The 25,075-nt window shown below is 41.7% G+C and overlaps 1 protein-coding gene and 1 long non-coding RNA gene across 4 annotated transcripts; one reads left to right on the top strand and one right to left on the bottom strand.

Moving 5' to 3' along the window:
• Positions 1–75: 75 nt before the first annotated feature.
• CFAP36 (cilia and flagella associated protein 36) lies at positions 76–18,025 on the bottom strand. 3 transcript variants are annotated; one of them, XM_054196804.1, is made up of 11 exons: positions 17,843–18,025; positions 12,897–12,961; positions 11,919–12,020; positions 10,947–11,061; positions 9,846–9,933; positions 8,952–9,003; positions 6,950–7,073; positions 2,538–2,707; positions 1,948–2,103; positions 994–1,031; positions 76–590 (listed from the first exon to the last, which is right to left on the bottom strand). In XM_054196804.1, exons 1-11 carry the CDS (start codon positions 17,958–17,960, stop codon positions 452–454), a joined length of 1,167 nt encoding a protein of 388 aa, XP_054052779.1. In that variant the 5' UTR covers positions 17,961–18,025; the 3' UTR covers positions 76–451. The 3 variants fall into 3 exon arrangements, with proteins under 3 accessions (XP_054052779.1, XP_054052780.1, XP_054052781.1); XM_054196805.1 differs by lacking the exon at positions 994–1,031; XM_054196806.1 differs by lacking the exons at positions 76–590; positions 994–1,031 and adding an exon at positions 1,038–1,185.
• A 2,908-nt stretch (positions 18,026–20,933) lies between these two features.
• Positions 20,934–24,622, top strand: LOC128906523 (uncharacterized). The gene is made up of 3 exons (XR_008465199.1): positions 20,934–21,030; positions 21,893–21,939; positions 24,547–24,622. It is a non-coding gene; the product is annotated as an uncharacterized LOC128906523 (long non-coding RNA).
• Positions 24,623–25,075: the final 453 nt, after the last annotated feature.

Raw genomic sequence — 25,075 nt, 5'->3', positions numbered from 1 at the left:
ATCCAGAATTAGTATGTAAATGCCTCAACTCTGAGCTGCGTTATCTTTCTGAAAAATAAGACGGTCATAGTTGCATTTCCTTGTGAAATTAGACTTTATTACATTGCACAGCTGAAAAAGTCATTTGTTTATAGTATTCTAATAAAAGGAACGAAGGTCTGTAACTTTAAAAAAACGTTAAAATTTCTAACTCGTTCACAAGTGTTGACGTAGGAGTTCTTTTGACAGATCTCAGTATCTGCTTTTGTTCTATATATAAATGATGGGAAGTCATTCGAGCGTGCTGAGTGACAGTCATCGAGTTTCCAGCATTCTGAAAAATAAGTGTGTTTAGTATATTTCAGTGTAATTTTAAATATTTATATGTAAGTACCAAGATGCTTGTCTGAAAGTTCTATAAAACTAAGTGTAACATTGGAAAACAAATCCCTTCAATTATTATTTGTATAATTTATTCTAAAAACATCCTTATGTTCTTGGGTTCTGCAGGGAGCGGCTTAAAATTACCGCTTATTAATAACCTCTTCTTTGAGTTTTTCCGCAAGCGTTTTCCTCTTCTGTAGCAGTCTTTGCTTCTCTTCTGACATCTCCTAAAAACAAAACGAAAAAACCACTGCAACACGGGGCCTGGCTTCCCTGGTAAGTGCCCGACTCCCACCGCCAACCCCTAACCCAGCGCGTGCTGGCTCCTGTGACAGCAGCCGCCGCGTAACGCCCCTTGCAGACCTCAGGCTGCAGCACTTGCTCTCCACAATGACTTAAAAAAAAAAAATAAAATTAATTATTCCATTTCTTGAGCAGTGGATCACAGGACGGGGACGACGGGCTCTTCACATCAACCTGCCTTTTCTCCACTGCGCTGCACCCGTCCTTCTCAGAGGACTCTCCCCAAATGCAGCTGGTGCTGCGTAGTTGTTCTGGGAGTTCCCCGATCAACAGTCTTTTAGGCCTGTTCTGAGCCTAATAAAATACTCGGCAACTCTGAAAAAATACCTGAGGCAATAGCTCATCTCTGGTCGTAAGCAGATCTTCTGTAAAGAGGAGTAGGGTGGGTTTTTTTTAAATTGTTTTTTTAAACATAACTGTTACCGCACTGTTTTGTGGGGGTTTTAAGGTCTTCTACAAGTTGCCTCATTTGTCTCGCGAGTTTTCAACCATTTCTTTTCATACACCTGTAGATCAGACCTATTTGTGGCAAACACGGTAAGTCATGTTAACCATAACAATGATTAACAAAAAAAGTTTGGGTTTGGTTTTTGGTTTTTTCCCTCCCCAATAAAGACCTCTGTTTTGGTAGAGCTTTATCCTGTAATAGGATTCTGGTTTTTTATGGTCGTACTTCTTTCCCTGGCAGGGAAAGGAACTACTACTTTTTTTTCCCCCCAAACTAGATTTCCTGTCATCCCCTTAAATAGCGCCTCCTCTTGCTACGCTCCATCCTCATCGTGTTGCCGCCATTGCAGCAGGTGACGGATAGAAATCAAGCATTTCTTCATTTGAAATAGGCACAAAGCTCTCAAAAGAACAGAGCAAAGCTGTTGCCTCTGTAAAATAAGACTTTGCAAAAGAAAAATGCTTCTTCCATTTCAGCCAGTAAAAAAAAAAAAAAAAAAAAAAAAAAAAACCCACCAAAAACCAGGGAGTTTAAGGCAGCCCAAACAGCAGGTCACAGATTAGGGGAGAAAACCAACACTTTAGCCAGTCATAAACTTAAATTAATGATGAGGACTTGATGGTACTGAAGCAAAGTAATGCCAACTTAATCACTAGAACTTCTAGCCCATAAGCGTCTGCAAAAACAGCGGCTTGAAAATACTTCCTCTTAGTTCTGCCACTTGGGGTTTTTTATCCTGCTACATTATTCAGCAACAACATTCACATCTTCACTGAAATCATCTGTGTTTTTTATAAAGTGGTCAGGATAATTAAAACGTTTGAATCCTTCACCTCTTTCGGAGGCGAGTCCTCCTCCTTCTGGTCCGTGTTTGTTGGTAACAGTACGTTATTTCTTGACTCCTTCTTTGCAGCCATCAGCAAATCTCGTTTTTTCTTCAGGTAGTCCTCGCGCTGCTTCAGCTGCTGTTCTTCAAGTTCTGATAAATTCTGGAGATTTTTTAATACATTTTGAAATTAATTTTTGGTGTGTATGTTATGTGAGATAAAAGCATTTACATCACGTTTGCCTGCAAAATTACTAGCTGAAAAAAAATCCAAGTTGAAGTTTCAAGCCAGAGCTGCCCACTACGAAATTATGATGGAACAAAGGCTGAATTCTATTCTAAAACTAGAACGATGATCTGAACTTCATGCAAATTAAACTGATGAATACCATTAAAGTGTTTGCATGCTGGGTTAAAAAAAAAAAAAAAACAAACAAACCACACAAACCAAACCAACCCGATCACAATAACAGAAAATATATATTGAAATGTAATACTGTCTTAAATATATATTCTATATGTAATCCTGCCTTTCTGCGTTACAGTTCGATGTTCGTTTGGGGGGTTTTCTTGTTTGTTTGTTTGTTTGAAACTTACAGGTGCTTTCATCCCAGCTTTTTGTGCTGTGTTTTCTGAACGTTTTCCAGCTGACTTTTTCTTAGTGTCGTCTCTCCCTTTGGTACCAGGCGGCTGAGGTAAGCTTTCCGTTCCTTTCTGTAACGGGCGCATGGGTTTTAAGTCTTCCCTCGCAGATTTCCCAGATTCCCCTAAACAGCAATTGCACATAGAAAACAATTAGAAAGAATAGAAATGTATCAAACGTAAATTGGTGTTTCTTCCAGCATCTAGATGTCTCTTCTGACGAAATGGGAAATGTAAAAAAAAAAAAAAAAAAAAAAATCCCATTTCTCCATTTTTTATTAATAAGACTTGATTTCAAAAAATGCAGATGTTGTATTTACACTGTGAAAGCAAATAATGCTTTCCGTCGCAAGTACTTCTACTGAAATGAACTATAAATTAGTGAAATGCTTGGAATGTATTTCCATATCCCGTGTTCCGACAGTCAGTTCATCCTGAGGTTGTACTTCCGCGTCTGCCTGGGCGAGCGCAGCAGCCAGCAGCTCCTAAGCTCCACTTCAGCCAACTCCCGGCACAAGTGCCCGGGGTCCGCTGTCAGCCTCAGAGAAAGGAAACGGGGATAGAACATTATTTAAGTGAACTTGTACAGCAGCGGGGGCAAGTGTAGCCCAAGAGGCGCACAGCGTCACGGTGACACGGCGCGGTCACCCCTCTCCAGCGTGAGGGGCTGGGAGCGCCAGAGGGGGTGGCTGGTGGCTGCCAGGGGAGCCACGGGGCAAACAAGGCTCAGGCCACTTCTGGAGTCTTCCACGCCCTGCCAGGTCCCTCACCTCGTGCAAGAGAGCAGTCCTGCACGACACCCTCTTCACCTCTTGCTTTTTTTCTTGGACAGATGCTGCCTGTGCTGGCAAAGAAAAGTAACCTGTACCGATTCCAGACGTGCCTCCCCTATCCCTGCAGGTACCGAGGACGGGTTTGCCTTGCATCCTGCTGAACCCCACGCTGTCCCAGACTTCTCTTGACTCAACCTGCAGCTGCTCCCGAGTGCGGTGAGTTGCTGCTCCTACTATACTTCTTTTAAAAATGAAGAGGCTTTTGACTGCTTCAAAATATGCCTGAAAATATCCATATAGATGCGAGAATACGAGTAGCAAAATACAGGTTTTACTGTGTTCAGTCAGTTTGAGTCTATCCAAAATATCCAGGTTTTTATTGAAAGTACAGAAAACAAACCAGGACAGATATGTTAAAAAAAAAAAAAAACGTCAAGTTGCAGAATTTGCATTTCACCGAAATATGTCTGCTGGAAGTCTTGATGCTCCAAAGAATGCCTTTTTGTGATAAAGAGTTCTTAGAGGCACTGGGAGAGGTCAGAATTAAAACTGCTGGAATAAAATCCTCTCGCTATAGCTGAGAGGGAAGAAAACCCCACGAATCCACACACCGCGTGCCAAATTCCTACGCCATAACCAACGTTGTGATTAAGGAAAGCTACTTACCAGAAAGCAGCTCTTTGAATTGTGTTGTGTGTGTGTGAATGTACACAGCTGCTGTCCGTATCGCAAACACTCGAGCTGGAGATGTCTGTGCCTTAGCGGTACCTGTAGGCTGTGACCAAAGGACCCTCAGTGTCACTTAACCCACGCACCTGAAAAGACCCTGGGAAGAGAAGGGGAGGAGGGTGGATGGTGAACGTACAAATAGACAGAGCGTGTCTCAAGGAGTTACGCTTACTGGCACGTAACCTTTTTTTCCTCTGAGAACTCGTCTGTGCGTACATCCACACTGTGGGTGACTAAGCAACGCTCTTTTCCACGTGGACAATTACTTCAGAATCTTCTCAAAACGCGAGCGCCCAGGACCGCTCCAGCAGATGCCCCGTCCTTCTTATCAGCATGATACAGGCAGCTCGGTGCCAACACGGGTGCGGCTCTTGAAGCAGACGCCCTGCAGGTACCCAGAATGGGAAGCGTTCTCCGAGAATGCTGGAAAGGTCACTTGCGCTCCCAGTTGCTGAGCACGACCTTTACTGCAAAAATTCACCCTTAAGACCTCTCTGTAGTGGTCGGAGTACAGGAGGAATGGTTTTGCAAGCTCTAATCTCTAAACTATTTGTAAGGGGCTCACCAAATGAAATTAAGAAAATTAAGGCAACTACCATTACATTTTACTTCATTACATGGTGGAAAACTCTTAAGAGGCCCATAAACTGCAATCTTGGGTCTCAAGGTGAAGGGGAAGTAACAAAAGACAATAAAAAATGCTGTGTATCTGAAGGCAGAGAAAAAGTATGGCAGACTTGGAGGGAATGAAAAACAAAGGAAAAAAAGTTCTTCCTTTTCCTGACTATGAGAATGGGTCCGTGCAAGGGCCATGCTGCCAAGGCAGCCGATACTCCCTAGGTCTGGGACTGCTCCCCGTGCTCAGGTCGAGAAGGAGGAGCTCTCCGGTTCCTCCGTAACGCGTGTATTGGAAGCAGGCAATAACAGACCTGTCTGGAGTTGCCGGTCCTCAGTTCTATGTGAGAAAGGGGTCTGGAAGAAGATTCCCAGTGTAGATTCTTCTTGATTTTTGCCACCACTACCCAAAACCACTTTTCCACAAGGTGACAGATACCGTGACGAACTTTCGCAGTCGCCTCTTTGGACAGCTGTGCTGCCACGAGATGCCAGTTCTACAAGGATGAAGATGATTTCCAAGCAGCTGAAACCTTTTGTAGGCCTGCCTCCTCTTTGGCATCTCAAGAGCATGGGAAGGCTCGGCCCTGGCTGAGCAGGCGTTTGGACAGCACAGAAGAAGGGCTGCACTCGGTGCCAAGAAGCCTTGGCCCCTGAGCTCCAAGATCTCCCGTCTCTCAAGCACAGGAGTTAAGTTCCGTGGACAGAATGTTTGCTAGGAACATGCCTTTCCCCTGAAACAGGAAAAGAGCCACTGCAGCACAGACATAGTCTAGCGGTGCCATCGCACGGTGGCACAACTATGCAGAAATAAGAGGATGAAAGCAGGCTGGGAGAAGAGAAGAACGCAAGTATACCTGCAGGCCTTCTGCATGCTTCTGAGGGTGGAGGGGAGAGAAGAACAGTTCAAATAAATGTAACAATACCTCAGCAGAAGGACAAAAGGGATAAAGGTGCGGGGGGAGATACTTAAAAGGTCAGTGACACCATTTATTCTCTGAGCGTCCCAATGTGAAAGACACTAACTCAGTTTAAAAGAACAGAGGGTCCTGCAACCACTTCATCTGTTAATGGCCATTGAATGAAAAAGCACAGAGCAAGTATGGCCCAAAGGTACTACCAAGGCTAAAAGTATCCAGCTCCAGTGTTTGTGATATGAAAACTTCCACTGCGAATGCACACAAAGACAAGAACGAGACACAGGAAAAATGTAACCAAAGACAGCGCAGACTATTATTTCCCAAAGTTGGAATTATATTCCTGGAAATTACTTTAGAATATTAAGTTACAATTTTTTCACAAATTTATAAGAAAGCAAATCCCATTGAGATGTAACCTGTTCTTGAATATCACCGCTGCATACCTATATACAGCGAGATGTGTGTACATACATATCTACCTGTGTGTGTGTGCGCGCATGTATACAGACATACACATATATGTGTAGATACGTCTCTTTTCACCTCAGAACTCTCCTGCTGTCCTGAGCAGGTCAGCACTGTTGTGCTTTAGCTGTAACACACACATACCCAGAGTGCCTCCATCACAAGCAACCGTTCCTTTGTGTCTCCTCCCTATAAAAGCACTGGCTTGACCACGCTCTCCAGTCAGTAATCACCTACAAAACAGTTCAATTTTCACTACATAACTTGGGTAAAGGTCAAGACTGCTTAAACTGTAAGCTGGTGAGTGTCACAATCCCACTCAACACCAAAAAATATAAAATTGAAAAGATTAAAATGAGTAACAAAAATCTGAACCAAAGGCAAAATGATTCAGTTTGGTGGTCTGACAATTCGTCTTGAATTAATCTTAACAGTTTAAGGTTGGTTCCTTCAGAAATATTTGCTGTCAAGAAATGTTGTACAATTATAAATTAAATCCATAATGGCCACACACAGGGAGAGAAACCGTAACTTAATTAAGTGATTCATAGTTACTTACAGGGAATGTACTGTTTTTAACAGTAACGGCAGCATACGGACAGTAAACTGAAAGATGAAAATGGCTGTTAGACCCCTGTCTTTCTGCTCCGGCTGGAGATGAGTGATCCCGTCACTGAACAGCAGAACGACTCAGGCTGGCCGGCAGTTCTGCAGCCCACCTAGCGCAAATACCCTGCTCAAAGCAGGGCTAACTTCACAGCCTTATCCAGCCAAGGTCTTAAAATCTTGATATGAGCGGACTCTTCAATAATTTGAAAGTAGTATCATATCGCACACTCAGCATTGCACTTTCCCATAAAATTACCTAATGGGAATTTTGGAGTTTCTTCAGAACCATCAGCTCCCTCAGTGGATTCCTTAACTTTCACAGCTTCTTTTGAATCTCCTGGAAAACTGGCAACATCTGGTGATGTAACTTTATCACGTGCCTTAAATTAAGAAGCAAACAAACAAAACCAAGCATTACATTTCCTGGCACTGTACTTCAGGCATTAAACTGTCAATGCAAAGAAAGCTCCAAAAAGAACTTTCAGTTAAAATTGTGTTGTTTACGCTTCATACTGCACGGCCAAAGTCAAGAAAAAGAAACTTCCTATTAGTAAAACAAAACGAGTAGTTTGCTTCTGGCTTATAGTCATAAGTCACTTTTATTTTAGTTCAAAACTTGTTCCCTAATCAACAATCAGAACTTAGAATATCAGGTAAATTGGCATTTTGTTTCCCAGCTACAAATAGATAGATAGATAGATTGATTTTGCCACACGTTGCCTGTGACTTTCAAGGAGACCTCTGTCTACCAGAAACATACAATAAGAGAACGAGGAATGTATACCGAAGTCACCACAGAAATGGAGGAATAATCAGCTGAACGGAAACAACGGGTCTGGATCATCTCTGACACTATTGTTTCACTTCTACACTCGTATGGGAAATCTTGACAATGCAACCCACCTCTCAAAATAGTAAAGCCAGCTGGGATTTGCCCAGAAAAAGTCCACGCTGTTCATCAACCGTCTAATTCCTGCCAGAACCCCCCAGCATTCGTCAAAGTATTAAATTATTTTGTACTAAAACATTCTCTAACAAAAATATATTACTGAAAAATAACTACCACCTTCTCTGTCCAAGTAAGCTTGACGTGGGCCTCTGTAATCTGGCTCGTTTATCAACAATATTGATATTCTTGGCTGGCCTATAAAATTTGGATAAACCTGCATCTTAATACAACTTGAATTCCTAAAGTGAGAGACAAAGCTTGAGTTTCCCGCTTGTTTTGTAAGCAATCCAGTAGAACAGGTGACTTGTTTCCTGGAATCTATCATTGTAATATGGGAAAGAAGAGTTTTGTCACCACTTTTCTACAGTGTCAGACACTGGGAGAACGGTTTAATTTGGTGAATATCCCAGCTGTTCAGGACGTGCACTCAGTAGCATAGCTATTATCTGCACCTATGGTGGGTTTGAACTGGGGAGTAGGATTGGAAATAAAGGGTCCACCTCTTGTAGTAGCTACATTTAGTCTCCAGGTGGTTTCCTTTGTCAGTCAGCCTGAAGCAGCAATGCTTTCTCAATTTCTTAATGACAGAAAAGAATAGAAGAGCAATTCTGCTCCCTTTTGGAAACAGCCCACAATTCCAGCAGTTTTTATATGTTTTCCCAGCGAAGGGGAGGTTTGATTTCCACTGTAGCTGATTTCAATTTCAATTTGTTTCTCAGTTGCTGAATGACTGGCAATTTAGCCAGTCCTTGTTTACCTTCAGTTGCCTTTCTACATGGTTTACTCCGATGGAGACCAAGTGATGGTCTAACCTGGAGAGGATTTCTGGTTCCTGGTGATTAGGTTCTGGCGGTATCGTGCAGACTTAACGAATAACTATACTGTCTATTAAGTGATCCTTAAAATTCCTGAAGGATTATGAATGCTGTAATCTCTAAGAAGCTTATACTTTGAAGTCTCTTTGATCTTGACAATATTAGTAATTCAAATGTTCTCTGGATCTGAAAGGCTGACATCCGTTACCAGGATTTTAGAATTCAGATACCAAAGAGGGAATATGCTTTACCGTAGGAGCTCCACCAAATGACTGATGGTTAATGGTATCACGTACAGCACTAGTGTCAATGATACCATCAAGAAAAACAAACAGCAGAACAGACCTGTCAAAGAGAAGTGCCAGTGAGACCTCCCTGACAGACCTTTTGTTTGCTTAGGATGGTACACATTGCTTAAAGTGACACCCAGGACAGGAATATCAGAGTAGTTCCTAATCATCAGCACAACTCATCTGGAAAGGTAAGACACTCACTTCTTCAGTCCTCTTTCTTTCTTGCTCTATTTCATATTCTTCCTTAGATTTTCTGTAACGCAAAATATAAGTAAATACTCAAAATCTCTTTAGTAGCAGTGACTTTTAGGTAAATTTAGCACTGCTTAAATATTTGAGGGCTATCAAAACAATTACAAGAGAACGCGAATTTGTTAGTATCCAAAATACTCCCATGACTTAGATGAAAATGCACTCCTAATAAAAATAAGTAATTATGATAAACACACAGAACCCACTGCCCTCAGTCTATCTTTCCCCATGCAAAAATAATTGTGTAAGAATTTCCGGGGCCTATCTATCCCGTGTTTCATTTGTTCATTTAAAGACAGGAAGGGACATATTTCCAGAATACAGAGGGGAAAATAGCATAATTTAATATAACGTGTATGGATTAATCTGCTGTTATTTGTTTAAGATTATGTGTTTATGTACCTACAGAAGTTGTATCAATCCTCGCACATCTTCTTAGATCATAGCAACAGTCATTGAACACAACTAAGAATGAAGCTGCAGAAAGGAACGAAGCCTGCTGCAAAAGCAGGAATGGCCTTTCCAAGGCTGTAACATTTTGGGTGCTCCCCGAATGGATTACAGCTAGTGTGCTCCTACTGACCAGAGACATCTAACCCAGGTCTAAGTCTAAGTCTGCCTGGAGATTCAGGGGAGAATGGAAATGATGGGGCTCTTAAAGTTGCACATCATACCCACTCTCTAGCACCACCCATTTCCTCTTAGGTAGGATTTTGACAAGAACATTCATGTCATCCATCAGAGGAAGGCAGTTTCCTGGAAAAGGCTGGAAGAGGTAGGTCCTACATATGTTTATTTTTTATTTTAAAATAATGGACAGAGTAGGACTGACGCATTTTTTACCTTAGAACCTCCCTCAGTATTTTCATTTCTTCTTGTTCAATTTCACTGAATACATCAGATCCCTCTGTCAAACAGTCGGGCAACACACCTATAAAAAAACATGCCAAAATTTATGCATTACTCTAAAGAAAATTATTTTATACTCCATTTGGCATCATCCTTCAGGTAGAGAGGAGAAAGGAAAAAAAAACAAAAAAAAAACACAACCAAAAAAGCACAAGCCATCTAATTCTTCCTCTCTGTAACTGCTTCCAAAAGGATTCAAGATCCTGGGCATCAAGTTGCTGGTAGCAAAAAGGCAAAGGTTTCTGAACTATGAAAGTTTTGACATCTAAGGGTAAAGCATAAGCCATACTCTGCATTGGCCACTATACGGCATTTCCCATACTCGGCAATTCAGCCGTGGCTAACTGAACCATTTTCAAATTGAGCTGTTATATGAAAGTTGAAATTTAAAAATTATTCTCTGAAAAACCATGCATGCAGGAAGAAGAAAAGGCAAAACGGTAAAACTAAAGGCATGGAGGAAAGGAGTGGGTAGATGAAAATCCTTTCAGAAACATCAACAGAGCAAGAGAGTTGGGTGTAAATTAATTTTCTCTTCTTTAAAAGCATGCATGTATTAGCATGATAAAGGCCACAACTTCTGCTTTCTATATGGATTTTTCAGAAGCAATTCTTCAGTGTTGCTTCTGTGCAAAGGAAGCACGGCAGATAGTACAGCATCGTTGCTATGCAAGTAGCGTAATTCAATCTATCAATATTGACGCTGTTGGTGAACTGATATAATTGCTTTAACACTCAAAATTATCACCAAAATTCTTTTACAAAAAAACTAAGTCAAGTTCACAGAAAAATTTAGACAAACAAAACTGAAAAATCTGTTAATTTAACAAGGACCATAGACAACTGTCACTGAGAATGCAAACCACAGACCAAGTATTGAAATCCTAGTCCCAGTAAAATCAACTGAATGTTCTCCATTAACTTGAACTGGAACTGAACCAGTATGCTATACTCATTTACGAATAGATCACGTAGCCATCAAAGGAACACTCAAGAGATGAAGAGAAGTGGAAGCCCACATTTACCACTTCTTACCATTTCTTTCTTTAATGATTCTAATAGCTTGCAATTGCATTTCAATATTTTTCTGTACCATCATCTTTTTAAATAGTCTAAAATCTTCTGCTGCCAACACTGTTTGCAAAATGGCCTGTGGAAGGGAAGATATGCACAAAATTAAAAACCCTAGAGAAATCATAACCATCTCGGTCTGCTTGAAATTATATTAAGATTTAAATCCTGTGGAGTGTGGTTTTAATAATTATATTTAATTCTCCTATCTGTCTGTTCTTGCAAACATACAAGTTGGGTTAAGAGTAAAGAAAAGAATTTGATGGTTTATGTCTTTAGATCAACGTGCCTACGATAACATAATCACAAAAGCTGGAGGGTTTCCCAGTGTGAGTTTACAACTGCAGCTGATTTGACTTCCTGAACACATGCACAAGCTTGAGTGAGGAATGAGCGCTCTGAAGAAGCTTCTTACACATCTAGGAGGAGATTTGTCAACAAAGCCCAGTTTAAACTGGCAGCAGAAGCTCCCACTCCTCTGCCCAATATTCCTGAGACAACTCTGAAAGCTATCTTGGAGCAGGTGAAAGGCTGCATAACTAGCGATTATACTGCTTTTTTTTATAAAATCGGAGGAAAACATCTTTTATTTTATGGAATATGTCTATTGTTTTAATCTTCATGTTTGTCTGCTACTGTGAACGGACTGAAGACTAACATAAAGCTGACAAACGGAGCTTAGAGGTGTGTGTTAGAAAATGCAAAGCATAGAAGATGCATCTCAAAAGGTGTCTGACACCACACAAGTATCTGTCATTATTTTCAAGATGCACATTTTTCTGGTTACAGTTCATAATATAAACAAACACATTATGTTTTAGACAATTACAGTTTTAACAAAAAAACTTTTCAAAGTTTCATCTCCACTCTGCTATATTAGTGAAAACATAAAGCTAAAAATTAAATCTATATGTTCCTAAACAAAGGAAAATTTACCTGTGAAGTATGTGTCTTTGCAAGAGGAGATGAAAAAGCTTCTTGAAATTTCTCTTCATTAATTCCAACTTCTTTAAGACAGTCTTCTAATAATTTTTCAACCTGTATGGACATATAAACGTTACTTCTTAAGAGGTTTATCCTTAAGAATCATATGATTTTTTTCATAATTGTGTATTCTTTTCTGCTGACGTATTTTTTAAATTCAAAGGAAAATCATTGCAACAGTATAACTTATTTTTATGATATATCAGGCTTTACTTACTTTCATGAACTGTTCAAAATAAGCATTTTTATTGCTAAATTTGATTACTACTTAATTTAGCTTCTCCAATTTCCAAGAATCCTCACTTCTCTACCTTTTCCCCAGACTCCTGGCCAGTACGGCTCACCCTTGTTTGCCCTGTAGGTAAAAGGCTTTTTGCCAGTCTGTGTGCCTGAAACCCTTCAGGGTCAGAGCAAAAATAGATGTTGGTCTGTATTTATTCAACTGATGCTTTTTAACATCAAGTACTACCAAGCCTTGTTACAAAAAAAATATTTCAGAAATCTGTGTGTATTGGTTTATAAGTATTTTAAGCATGCCCAAAAAATCTCCTGTAGTTTTTTCTAACTGAAAGTTAATTCAAAAAATTTACCAGACTCGTTAGTGAACAAAATACAAGTTATACACATCCTCAGACATCATGCTGTTTGTCATTTTAACTTGACAGAAAATACAAGGAGATATTAATTTTAACGAAAAATATGTAACACAGCATCGAGACGAGACTGTGTTAAAAGCTTCTTTTCTATGTATCTGGTGTTTAAGCATAAAAATGCATGAGACAACTATGACTCAAAGGTTTTCTAAATAACGCTTATAACAGGCAAGATTAGAAAATTCTAAATAACACAATAGAAGTTCATCTAGATACTACTTTAACATTTTAAATTATATTTCTTTGAATTCTACCACAAATAGCAAATAATGCTCACCAGAGCTTGGTACTCCTGATAAATTTCTGTATAAGACAACTTGCTTTCTTCTTCATCATCAAAAACTGTAAAAAAAAAAACAAACCCAAAAAACAACCCCCCCCCCCATTTTGGAGTTAGCGTTTAAGGACTAGCACATTAAATACACACCACAAATTAACTTATGTCTTAAAGAGAAAGATTAAGCTTTACACGGTGATATATTTAATCACATGAAAACACAGGCCACGATTGATAATAATGCATTTTTCCATGCATTCAGGCTGAGTATGTACTTCTTGTAATTTAGTGTAATTAAATTTCATAATTTAATACTGGGAAAAAGTATCTTCATAACAGAAGCAGATTTCTAAGCAAGTTGAGGATTCAGCAGATACATACACTAAAAAGTAAGATTTAATATAACAACTACCATATGAACTTGTGTGATGTTGTTCTAAGATGGCAGATGACAGGCATAAAGCAGGAAATTTCTCTCTCTCCATGTATTCACATGGAGGATGTATTAATGACTTAAACCTAATTTTTTAAAATGCCATCCATTTAGCAAAAAGCCATGGTGATGCAGGAAAATGAGACCTTGGCTGCATAAAAACAGACAACCCCGAAGAGGAAATCTGGTGCAGGTAAGTTTTGGTTTTTTTAATTATATCTATCCTGATTCTGACAAAATGGGCATCTGTATAGTATCGGCCATATGAATCATATTCCTATAAGTTGTCATTAAGAACTCTTGACTGGAAATACCAGGCTAACGATCTCTACACTACGCAAGAGAGGGAAGAGGCAGAAAATAAGAGAAACCGAAAACTTAGGGCTTGGGGGTTCTAATTTACATTTTTATCATGTCAACAATGAACAGAGGTAATGTAAAACCTAACAATTAAAGCAGAGACTTAGAAACAAGACTTCCTCAATCCCCATGAAGATTGGCCACTATATGCTGGACAAGTCACTCCCCACGTGCATCCTTTGAAGTCATTTGAAGAATGAGAATTCTGCTTAAACTGGTGAACGAGTGTGATTTATTCTTCATACAAATATGACGTCCCCGATGGAAGATGGTACTGATGCACACAGAATTAGTATAACTTTCACACAAACTGAGAGTGACTTTTAGAAAGCATAATTTCCCAGCTGTGACAGCCCTGAGGCGCTGAACCTTCATAAGGTGTGACGCAAGAGTCTGTTCCTAAAACAGAAAGTACTTGCACCACTTGCTAACAACTTACAGCAATGCCATGATAGAAATCTAATCAAACAGTTCAGGCTCTCTAAATAAGCAAGGGAAACTTTTAAGTGACATAATCTGGAAAAACAACATTTGCTTTTGTTTCATTTTTGCACAAGGGAATGTGCAATGAAGGGATTTTAATGAAGGGATTCTAAAAAAAAAAAAGAAAAAGAAAAGAAAAGCCTCAAAAATATCTAGGAATAAATTCAGATGGTAGAAAAAGTACTATAAATCTTACTCTAAAAAAACTCAGCTCCTACGGCGACCATCATATTACCAATCCCAAGAGGGTGAAGAGACTTAACTGCCTCTATTGCCTTCTGCATCTCCTGGAGGACTGTCCTGCAGTTGTCTCTTGCAGACCCCAACCTTTGTCTTATCTCTTCCCTTCTACCTCCTACTGTTCCTTCCTGCCCTCGGCACCCAAAGGAGGGGTGACACGGGGATGTTACTCCTCAGTCAGCGTCCATGCCAGCAGCTAACCTCACACTGCCAAAGGGATGCTTCCAAGTCCTCCTCCTCCTCTTCCCCCCACAGCTGCGGGACAACATGGCAAGCGGAGGGGAAAGCGGGCGCAAACGGCGCTCTGTTCTCAGGCCCTGCACACAAAAGGGATGACGTTAAGTGCCAAGTAAAGCAAGCTGCGGTCAGCATCTCCTCACAGTTAAGTGGCATTAGGGAGTACTTTGAATGGAGACCTTGGATTTTCTCGAGTCAGGGCTCCTAAATAACGTAGTCATTATTTTCCTTAAGATTTTGGCACAGAGTCTTTGGTCGCCCAACAGGAACAAAGATCTGAAGAACCACCGTATCACGATAAGCCAGGGGACCCAGATATCCTGGGAGACAAACTCATAATTTCCCTGTTAAAATTGAAAAGTCTTCGCTAGGACGCCTCAAATGGGATGAGAGTTAAGTCAAGTTTGAGTTCTCCCTGCTAGATTGAGCCACTGACTCATTTCACACCTTGGGCAAAAGCCGGTAAGCAAACCTTCTTCTCTTTCTCTCCCCAGTCCTCACTGCCTGCCAGGAGGGAAGCTGGATCTGTTTATTTCTTTTGTACCTTGTCTTTATCTTCTGGCGCTCAGAACTATTATCAAGCTTATCTATGTCCAAATTATGGTGCAGTTAATACCTGGGAACATCGGAATAAAACTGAAAAGCCCTCTCGCCTTAAATACACGCCCACGGATTTAATTTCAGTTTCACAGCCACATAAAAGGGAATTAGTCAAGCCATGAGAAATGAATCGAGTCCTCAGAAAGAGGGAAGAGAGAGAGAGAAAGCAAACCATTATCAACAGATAGAAAACTATTACAATCATTTGTAAATTGAAGTGCAAGAAATAACTGCAGTTCCAAAATAAATACATACCAGTTACCAAAACTCAGACTCTGTTTTTAAGGAATCACAAATTATTGTCAGTTAATCAAAATGTTGCTAATTTGCTTGTTCAACCCGAAGACTAAATGTTTTGAGAATTGAAAGAATTCTGTCCTAACAAAATATCTCAGTTAAAAAAAAGAAAAAAAAAAAACCAAACAAACAGCAATGGGATCAGTACAGTATATTTATAGAAAGGAAAAGCAAACAGATATTGGCAACTAAAACTTCAGATTTCTTTAACTGTGCTTCTTAGCAACCTTGGCATTGCAGTAACACTTCTTTAGTCTTTTCTTTTTTCTCAATAGCTTCTGAGAGTTGTCCAACAGCACTCCGTAGCACAAATGATACCCTGGAATATCATTTACTGTAAAGGATTTCTCTGCGTTGTTCCTCCAGTTTCCTATGTGGAAACAAACCAGCAGGAAGCGACCATTATATAAGGCTGCCTCACACTACATGGAAATTTACAGAGGTTCCATAAATCTTCTTACTGCCAGTAAATTCCCCTCAACCTTCTAAAGAGAGATCATTGCTGCAGAGAGGGATAATCAATTCCCCCGATCCCTAAACCTAGACCCTTTGCATGATAATCACAATGCTTGACCGACCTCAAGTTTAGGCAGACTTCTCGAGAGGAGATTTCTACCCCGGTTTTCTCAATTGCTTTCTAGCTGTAAAGACCCACTTTGCCCTTCCCATTTCACAGTGTACCAGGGAAAGGTGTATGTAGGCATAGTGGTCTTGCCTCGTGCAAAGCTTGGGAAAGGCAGAAATGATGCAGGATAACTGAGAAGCAGCTTGTTTAGAAGCTGTGATATGAATCAGAGCTGCATCTGTTTCACCAACTATGAAATAAAAATTCGTAACGGACCCTAACAAGAATGACTGCACAGCAAAAGCCACAGCGGGGCCCACCGAGGCCAACCATTGCAGAAGCTGTTCCGGAGCCCACAGCAGGATGGAGGGGAGGAAGGAGTAAGTGCAAGCAGGTAGAATACTTTAACAGTAAGAACCATTCTACTTTGAGCTTGATGTTAGTAAGTGCCTAGAAATAAAATGTATTTGGAACCATTAGTTCCCTGACTTCGGTATTCTAAAGTTAAAATTATTAACGCGTCCCACATCCTGTCAGGTGATACTAAAGGAACGGATCTTATTCATAGTAGCCATAGATAGTTATCCTAAATTAGTCTATGGCAACACGCTTTAACACTTCTCACGAGTGAACGTCTGCAGGCTGGGTAGGATCACACGCTGTTTTTTCCAACAATCACAAAAGAAAGCCTCCTTTTTTCTAAAGGACTTAGGCAATGCTCTCAGCCTTGCCCAAATTGTAATTATTTTGCTACCGTAAGGATCCAGGTACTCTTTGGCAGCAGAAAATTTGTTCTGTAAGTAGCAGAACTAATTTAGGTAAACCTCTGTTGCAGAAAGTCAATTTCCTTCTTTCCTCACTACATACATACACTTATGTGGCTCTCCTTAGGCGCCTTCACGTAGAGCTACAGGTCTATCCCAATCGTCCCCCCCGCACTGGCTGTGCTTCCAGTTTACCCAGGCCGTTCCCCAAATTATTCCACGATTCCCTAAACTCTTTCCTGAGGACAAGAAAAAGGAAGTTTAACTAGAGCTGCTTCTGAGCTAAACTCGTGCACAGGGCCGCCTACAAAACATAACTGATAACCACTGACTTTTTAGTGCTATCATTTTTTGAGAGGTACTAACTTAGGGTTTCTGATCCCGTAACTGCCGATGTTCACAAAGTTGCAGGAATTTAACTTTGGGCCTTCTACTCTTCTGTTCTGCTGGCCTGACAGCCATTTTAAGCGTACTGTCCACCTTCCTGGGGAAAAACATCCAGCGACTGAAAAGTATTAAAGGCCTTCAACTTCTTTCTAGCCGCGCTGGGGTATTAGCGCAGCAGAACGAAGAACTCGCTCGGGTGTCATACGGTAAGCTCATGCCATAATCCCCTGTACGAGCTAATAAGCGCAAATTGCCGCATCCCGAGAAACGCCTCGCTCAGGGGAGACCGGCTTTCCGAGGGCGAGGCCCCCCCTCCCGCACCACGGCCGTGCAGGGCTTGCCCAGCCCTCAGCCGGGTCACGCTCGCACGGGGCCTGCGGGGGCCGCCGCCAACACCGGGCCCGATGTGCCCAAGGCCCGCGGAGGTGGCGGGGCCCGGCGTGTCCCCCCGCCCCGGGAGCCTGCCGGCGCCCGCAGCCCCGTCCCGTCCCGTCCCGTCCCGCCGGCGGTGGGCTGAGGCGGGTGGAGCCCCCGCCGCGGCCTGAGGGGAGGCCCTGCCCGGCCCGGCGGTGCCGCTCACCCTCGCACTTCTGCTCCATGAACTCCAGGATGGGGCAGGACCAGGCGGGCCCCCGCAGGAACCCGGCGATGGTGTCCACCACCCACTCCACGTCGCTCTCCTCCTCCTCCGCCGCCATGGCCGGGGCCGCCGCCGCCGCAGCAGGCACGGACGGCGCGCCCGGCCCGTCGCTATGGCGACCGGCGTCACGGGGCGGGGCCGCGCGCCCGGCCCCGCCCCGCCCATCGCTGCTTTGCGGCGGGTGACGGAAAAAAGCGTTTTACCCCCGTTTGAGCGCGCGCGGGGCGCGCCTTTTACCAGGCGGCGCGTGAGGGGGCGCGCGGCGCCGGTGGACGGCGCGTTCCCGCGCGCCCCCGACGGGAACGTCGTGTCCGCCGCTGCCCTCCCCCGCCCTCCCCCGCCGCCCCGCTGGAAGGCTGGAAAAGTCTGTCCTGACGCTTAAACGTGTTTCCCTCCTCGTGCCGGAGGGCTGCTGGCTTTACTTGTGTGTGTGCTGCTGGTGAATTAAAAAAAACAAAACAAACCAAACCAAACAACTCTTTCTCCGCTTTTAACCCTGCCCTGGTTCGAGGGTTTTCCACGCAGGCGAGAACGAGTGGTAGAGCGGCCGTTCCGTGAGTCACCTCCAGCTCCATCCCTGTTCTCGCTCGGGAAAAACTCTCGTAGACGTTAATGAAACTTCACCTGCGTGAAGATCCTGTGCTGCGCGTAGGCTCGTTTATTTTCATCTCAGAGGTAACAGTTCCGCGCTCTCTTCGCTGCAGAGAAGCACCTGACCAGCTGTGCTTAACCTCATCGTTTTGATAAGATACCGCGCTGGAAAGCCCTCGGTGTCCCGTCTGGGGGTCACTCTGGTCCCTCACGCGGTTGGTACTGCCCTTCTCCCAGCCGCCGCGCGCTCCCAGACCGTCAGCTGCGTGCAGGGATCGCTGGTCTGATGTGGAACAGCGACCTCAGGTCTGATTGTTCGCATAACCCAATTGCTAATTCAGGCTTACACGATTGTAAAGCATGGTCACCTCTTCCAACCGCCGTCAGCTGTAAATTACTGTATGGCAGGAGCATCATTTTTAGCCCACCCGGCAGCTGCCAGCAGTCACTCTGTGCTACATCGGGTTATGCTTGCTCTGCTTGTGCTGCCAAAAAACAATCCTTATACCTTGGGGTGGTTTTTTCCAAAATCTGTTCTGCTTTCTGTAAAGCCCTGTTCTTGTAATGTTGTCATCCCCCAAGCGCCAGGTAAGCGGGAGGACGCAGCCCCTCGCTGTCACCCTGTCGGCCCTTCTTCCACCAAAACATCCCAGCTGAGACGTCTCTAATGCACAGCCCCGACCGATGCTGAGACAACCCTGCTTCTCCTTTCAGCGTGGGTAATCTTATTTTTCACTTTGTAGCATAAAATTGAAAGCGCTTCGTCATAGTTACAAGAAAAATTGCTACAGTAATGAATATGAGGGAATTCTGTCCACTATAATCAAAGCGTTTTGTCACCTCGTATGAAACCACCCAACATTATTACGTTCTGCTCTTAGCTGTCGGGGGGAACACCTGAGTTAGTATTTTTGTTATTAACACAAAAGATGGAGCAGTAAATGCCATCTGGCTCACAAAAGAGCAATTATTGCTTTGATTTTCCATCTTCTCCATACAAGTTACTCTCTCGGACGTTTTGACCTGCTCTTGGTTCATTGCATTGTATTTTTATACTGACAAGCAAATTTTGTCAAGCCTTTCCAGTCCCTGCACACCGCTGAATCCTTTATGTCGGCACCCAGTTCCCTTCACCTCCGGTGGGTTCCACTCGTATGCATCGTGCAGCAAATCACAGAGTGTCTTTTCTTCAGTCTCTCTTTTGCAATAATAGCTAGGTGGTTTTTTAATTTCCCACAAGTATCTGGGAAAATATGCTAGTATATAATTGTTATTACTTTATTAATGCCTCCTAAAAGTTATTTCTTATTCTAATGTATAAAATCAAGCTTGCAAGTGGTTCATGTTGTGTGCATCTTTAGAACAGAAATACCAAACAGTTACAGCCCAACTACAGCCCTGTATCTGAACGTTCTCTGTCAGTCCATGAACATTTCGCCAGGTCGCATCTCATCAGCGTAACTGCAGCCTGCGTTACGGGCCAGCCTAGCTCCTCGCTGGCATCAAACACAAAATCATGGCAACAGCACAACTTGTAAATGTTTTCCTCTGGAGAAAATGGTCTTGAAAAAAGCACATAAGATAAAAGGAAAGCACTTCTGTTAACTGTTCTGACTGAATCTTAATGTGTCTAATGCTGTCTTTCTGTCGGGACTTTGGCGGATAGCACAATAATAAGGAACTCTGAAATTCCAAAATCTTGAGAATACCTGACTTGACTTCTTATTGGTGAATGCCATTGTTGATCCGTTACTGCATTGTTAAATTTATTTATCTTTGGGTAAAAAAAGGAAATAATTAAATTTCCCTTCTTTTATTAGGCACTGTTTCACAGTACATGTTTCACTATTGTATATATTCAGGCCCTCGGGATATTTATAGGATAGGCAGTCCGGGTGTTACTTGTGCTAGTTTTGGTATTTGAAAAGTTATACGTGTATTCATGCCCCTAATTTTAGTTTATTGCAGCTATTCAAAGCTAATGAATTTGAAAACTGAAAAAAAAAAAAAGAGGCAAAAAGTGAGGCAGATGAGCTTTTAGCTGTTGGCAAAGCAAAGCTAATTTTTACATCACCTTTAATTTCTTTTAGTCTTTTCAATGGGGATAATTTTGTTGATGTTTGAACAATTTTGAGGATATTGGCAAAGGTGCAATACCTAGATTTACAGTTACAGTAAACAGTCTTATTATTACTCTTTTGTTTAGGCTTTAATTTTTCCATCCACCTAATTTGTAATATCTAATAAATAGTCTTACAATTGTAACAACTATAAATATTTTCACCTTAGTAAACCTAATGCAACTTTTCCAGTTTGTTTCTACAAATTTTTGTTTGGGAGCGATTTTTTTAGGGAATAGTTTTATCTCTGAAAGGAAATTCTGGTCTTGCTGTATAAACCTGACCTCAAGGAGAACCTTGATCTCCAGCTATCTTCTGGAAAGCTGCGGTGCAAAGGCCTTTTTCACGGAAGCTGGGGGCCGGCGGGAGCAGACCCCAAGACGCTGTAGCGCACTCCACTTTTTCAGGATAGCAAAGGTATACTTGGGCTGCCCTTGACATATTTTTATCTAACTTGTTCCTCAAAACTTCTAATAAAAGAGATTCTATAACCTTTCTCATACTCAATGTTTCCTACCAGACCCACAAATACAGGGTTATTAAATTTAATGGAAAGGCTACAGGAACACAGTGTAATTGTATATTTAACAATGGGAGGGGGAAGGTACATCATACTCTGATTGAAAATGTATAAAGCACTGTGATGTTCTCCTGTGTTACTTCAAAATTTTTTAAATAGGTTTCAAGCTCAAATTATGATTTGTTAAGGTCTCTAAACTTGTGTGGTTCATAAATGTTTAAGCTGTTTTCACTCCAGCAAAGCACGAAGGGTTCTGTAAATTGCAGGCCAGAAGGTTGATTCACACTAGTATGTCGGGGGAAAATGGGCAGAGCATCTCCCTGTCAGCAGGGTGGCTCCCATGAGTATTAGTTTGTCAGGTTAAGCCTTTTGACTACCAGCTTGCTTAGACTGACGTACTTCTGTGCGCACACTTCCCCTTCATCTTCTATCTGACACCCCCCCGCCCGAGAAAAGCAGCTGAAGCCAGTAGCCAGGCGATTAACGAGTAGCACAGTTCTTTTCTTTTGTCTGGCGACTCAGTCGGGATTTGTTTCCTGACCACCCGTCCACAAAATATTTACTGTGGGAAAAGAAAAAATGATGGGAGTCTGCTTCATGGCAGCAAGACCGCTCTTCCAAAATAATCTGTATTTATATAAAACACCAGGAAATCACTACCATGACAATACCAAACGCTGTCTTCTTACACGTATTTTGATTCATGGGGCAAACATTATGGTCAAAGCTAAAGCTCTGTATCTCGTCTATCATACACAGGTCTCACCAGGACATCAAGATACGTATTCCCTGGCAATTCCTTGCAGGTATTTTTCATTCTCTTTTTTCTTTTCCTACACAACCGCACATGCAAATATACATTAAAAATGTAACTTCATATTCTTAAGCTTCTTTGTTTTTCACCAGGAAGAAATTGAGTATGTTGTAGCAAGCGTGGGGGGGGGGTTATTTGCCCAATTTAACATGCACTTAGGAAGTGCTTTGTACTCAGCAGTCCTTACATAACATGTTTAATTAAGCTGTTTGCCACTATCAGTAAGTTTGTACAACACAGTGTGCCCCTGGCACCTAATTTAACACATGAACATTCTCATTTTTCCCCAGTAATATTCTTCAGTCTAATAGGCAGAGTTAAATGTGACTTTTGCATAAATGGTCAAAAGTCAAAATACTAATCAGTCTCGTTTTATTTGCAATGACTTATTGATGAGGGGTTTTTTTTGTCAAATATGGCATACCTCAGTGACTTCATTGTACTTTAGTCAAAGCTAAAATAGAAGTGAAATGTGTTCTAAGGAATGCAAACACATTGCAGAAGTGCTTAAAGTCAAATAAGGAATCAAGAGTTACCTTAATTATCCTCCCCTTAGGGATATTGAACTCCTGCGGGAACTTCTAGAGATCTTCCTATTCAGGTCATTTGCTTTCGTTTTATAAAGCTTGTCTTTTCTCTTGTGACCTGAACATTTTATACGAATGTACGGCTGTTTCACTAGAATTCACTCTGCATCAGATGCCATTCCTAGCTCTGCCCTTCCAAGAGCAGACTCAGAAATGTCACCCGATAGCAAATCCTTTTTGCCCCGGGGCAGAGCAACAGGAGAGCCCTGTTCCAGACACAAGTTCTCCTTTGGTGCTCCCCTTATCCGCACCTTCTCGTCGTTGGGGTGCTGAAGGGGGAACCAAAACTCTTTTCCACCATCAGCACGGGCTTTGGAGCAGCAGCTTGGCTCCTCACTTACTTACTTACTCCCTACTAAATCTGTGCAGAAGTCCAAAAGAAGGATGTAATAGAGACATGAAAATATTCTTAACACAGTCCCTGTTCTCTTTTATCCTGTCATAATTTTTGGCTGCCTTCTCCAATGAAAATGACAACTTTTTGATGACTATTTTGATGACTGAAATGACTATTTTTATTAAAAATGAGCAAAAGAAACTACCTGACATTGCTGACTCCAACCCCCCAGCTCTATTTTTAGGAGCCATTACCATTCATATTTTAAGCTTTTCAGATAATGATAATAATGCTTCTTAGCTAAATTATCCAATCTTATAAGCATCTAAAATGTTCAACATCTAATGCTTTCACCTTATAATTTGTGGAAATATATTTGTGGAGAGAGATACTAAAGAGGTACTAAGAAGTACAAGACTACTTATTTCTTCCCTCTTCGAGGTTTTTTTTTTCATTTATATACTTGCCACAAAGTGTAAACCATGCACCTTTTACCCATTTATCCGAATGTCTATCCATACATTTGATTTCATATATTTTTCCCAAAGCAAATTTTGTTCATTTACCAAAAATAGGATTTATTCACATGTATGCATGTATAGTTTTCATAGGATTTTTCTCCACACATTGACTAAGTGTTATAGTAATTGTTCTAGTGCTTTTACCATTAATTTTTCTGTAGTGTCTGCACATCTCGAATTCTAAAAACCTTTGTAATGCTTTAGTTTTTTCTGTCCAATTTAAGCTGATAATTATTGAGGGAAGACAAATTAGGGGCAAGGTGAGTTCTATGGTTTGACTTGAAGCCTGTGAGCTTTGTTACTCTAATCTCTTCTGGCATCGAGTTCTGCAGCCATGAGCAAGATAAAAAAAAAAAAAAAAGAAAGAAAGAAAGAAAGAAAGAAAGAAGGAGCCCTGCCTCCTCCGTTCTGAAGCAGACAGCTTCATTGAAGCAGGAAAGGCAGCATGGGAAGCCCTAACCGTGGAGTTTGAAATAGCATCAATAAGAGTATGAGATGGTTAGAAACCCTGAGCAAAATGCTGAGATTCACTGGCCACTGCAGAACATAAACATGTTATTTATTCTCCCAGTTGTTCCCTGCGCGTGACAGAAATCCAAATCCTCTGAAATAACTGATGAATTCTGTTATTATGGTTACTGAAGTCTTTGCCATCTGAGTACATGAAATTATTTAATAGGAGACTGTAGAAATAAAAAGCAAGTCAGAGAATGATAGCTCTAAATAAGATATTTCTCTGGCTACCTCTCCCCTCTCCATTCCCCCTTCCTCCCTATAGGCAAGATCGTGAAGGCAAAATGTCCACACTGCTGTTTTGGGAAATTGTGCAAGTGACAACAGGTGACATACACGTAAGCGTACAAATTTCTGACATGCACCAGTGCTGGAAGATTTAAGAATTATAACAATTAAAAAGATTGCTCTACACTGCTATTGTAAAACTATTTATGCCACACGTTGAGAAGAACTGAAGGACCTTTAAGGCAGCAACCTTTAGACCACAGTTACAAGGGTCAAGTCCTCACTTTCAGCTGACAATTATGTATACAACAGAAGACAGGTCCAGCAGGCACCCCCCCAGCCAAATATCGCCAATATAAGCCACACAAACGATCTGAGGCCCTGGACCAAATTGTAAAACCATTTTTCTACAGCTTTGGAACAGGTCGTTACTGCTAGGATTGGATTTCCCACAAGAAGAGCAGAACCTGAGAAGACACCGCATCCTAAAGCAGATAAAATTTTACTGCAGTTTAATCTAAATTGAAGCTACCAATTAAACAGATTGTTATCTTCTAGTTGTTTCAATGGAAAATTAATAAATGGTTCTCTGAATTGCCAAAGGTTTCTGCCGACTGGTGCTGCCGGCCGTGAGAGCGGAGGGAGGGAGGGAGAAGGAGTGGAAGCCGGCAGGTGTGGAATTACGGCCAGAGGCGAAGAGCAGAACAAAAGAGTAGTTCACCCCGCGGTTGTGACACTTCATTGTTCTATAAATCAGGCAAAATTTCACTGCTCTATACTGTTGCCATATTCCAGTCCAAAAGTTTTAAAATTTGTGTAATCATGGCCAAATCTAAATCTAAATTCCAGAAATACATCAAATTGAAGCTGACTGCTGCTGTAATAGTTCTAAGCATTTTGAAGTGTTTTATTCTTCTCATGAGCAGCACCTCGTTCGCACAA

This window comes from Rissa tridactyla, chromosome 3, assembly GCF_028500815.1.
Source record: "Rissa tridactyla isolate bRisTri1 chromosome 3, bRisTri1.patW.cur.20221130, whole genome shotgun sequence".
NCBI lineage: Eukaryota > Metazoa > Chordata > Aves > Charadriiformes > Laridae > Rissa > Rissa tridactyla.
This window is presented reverse-complemented; position numbering and strand designations above follow the sequence as displayed.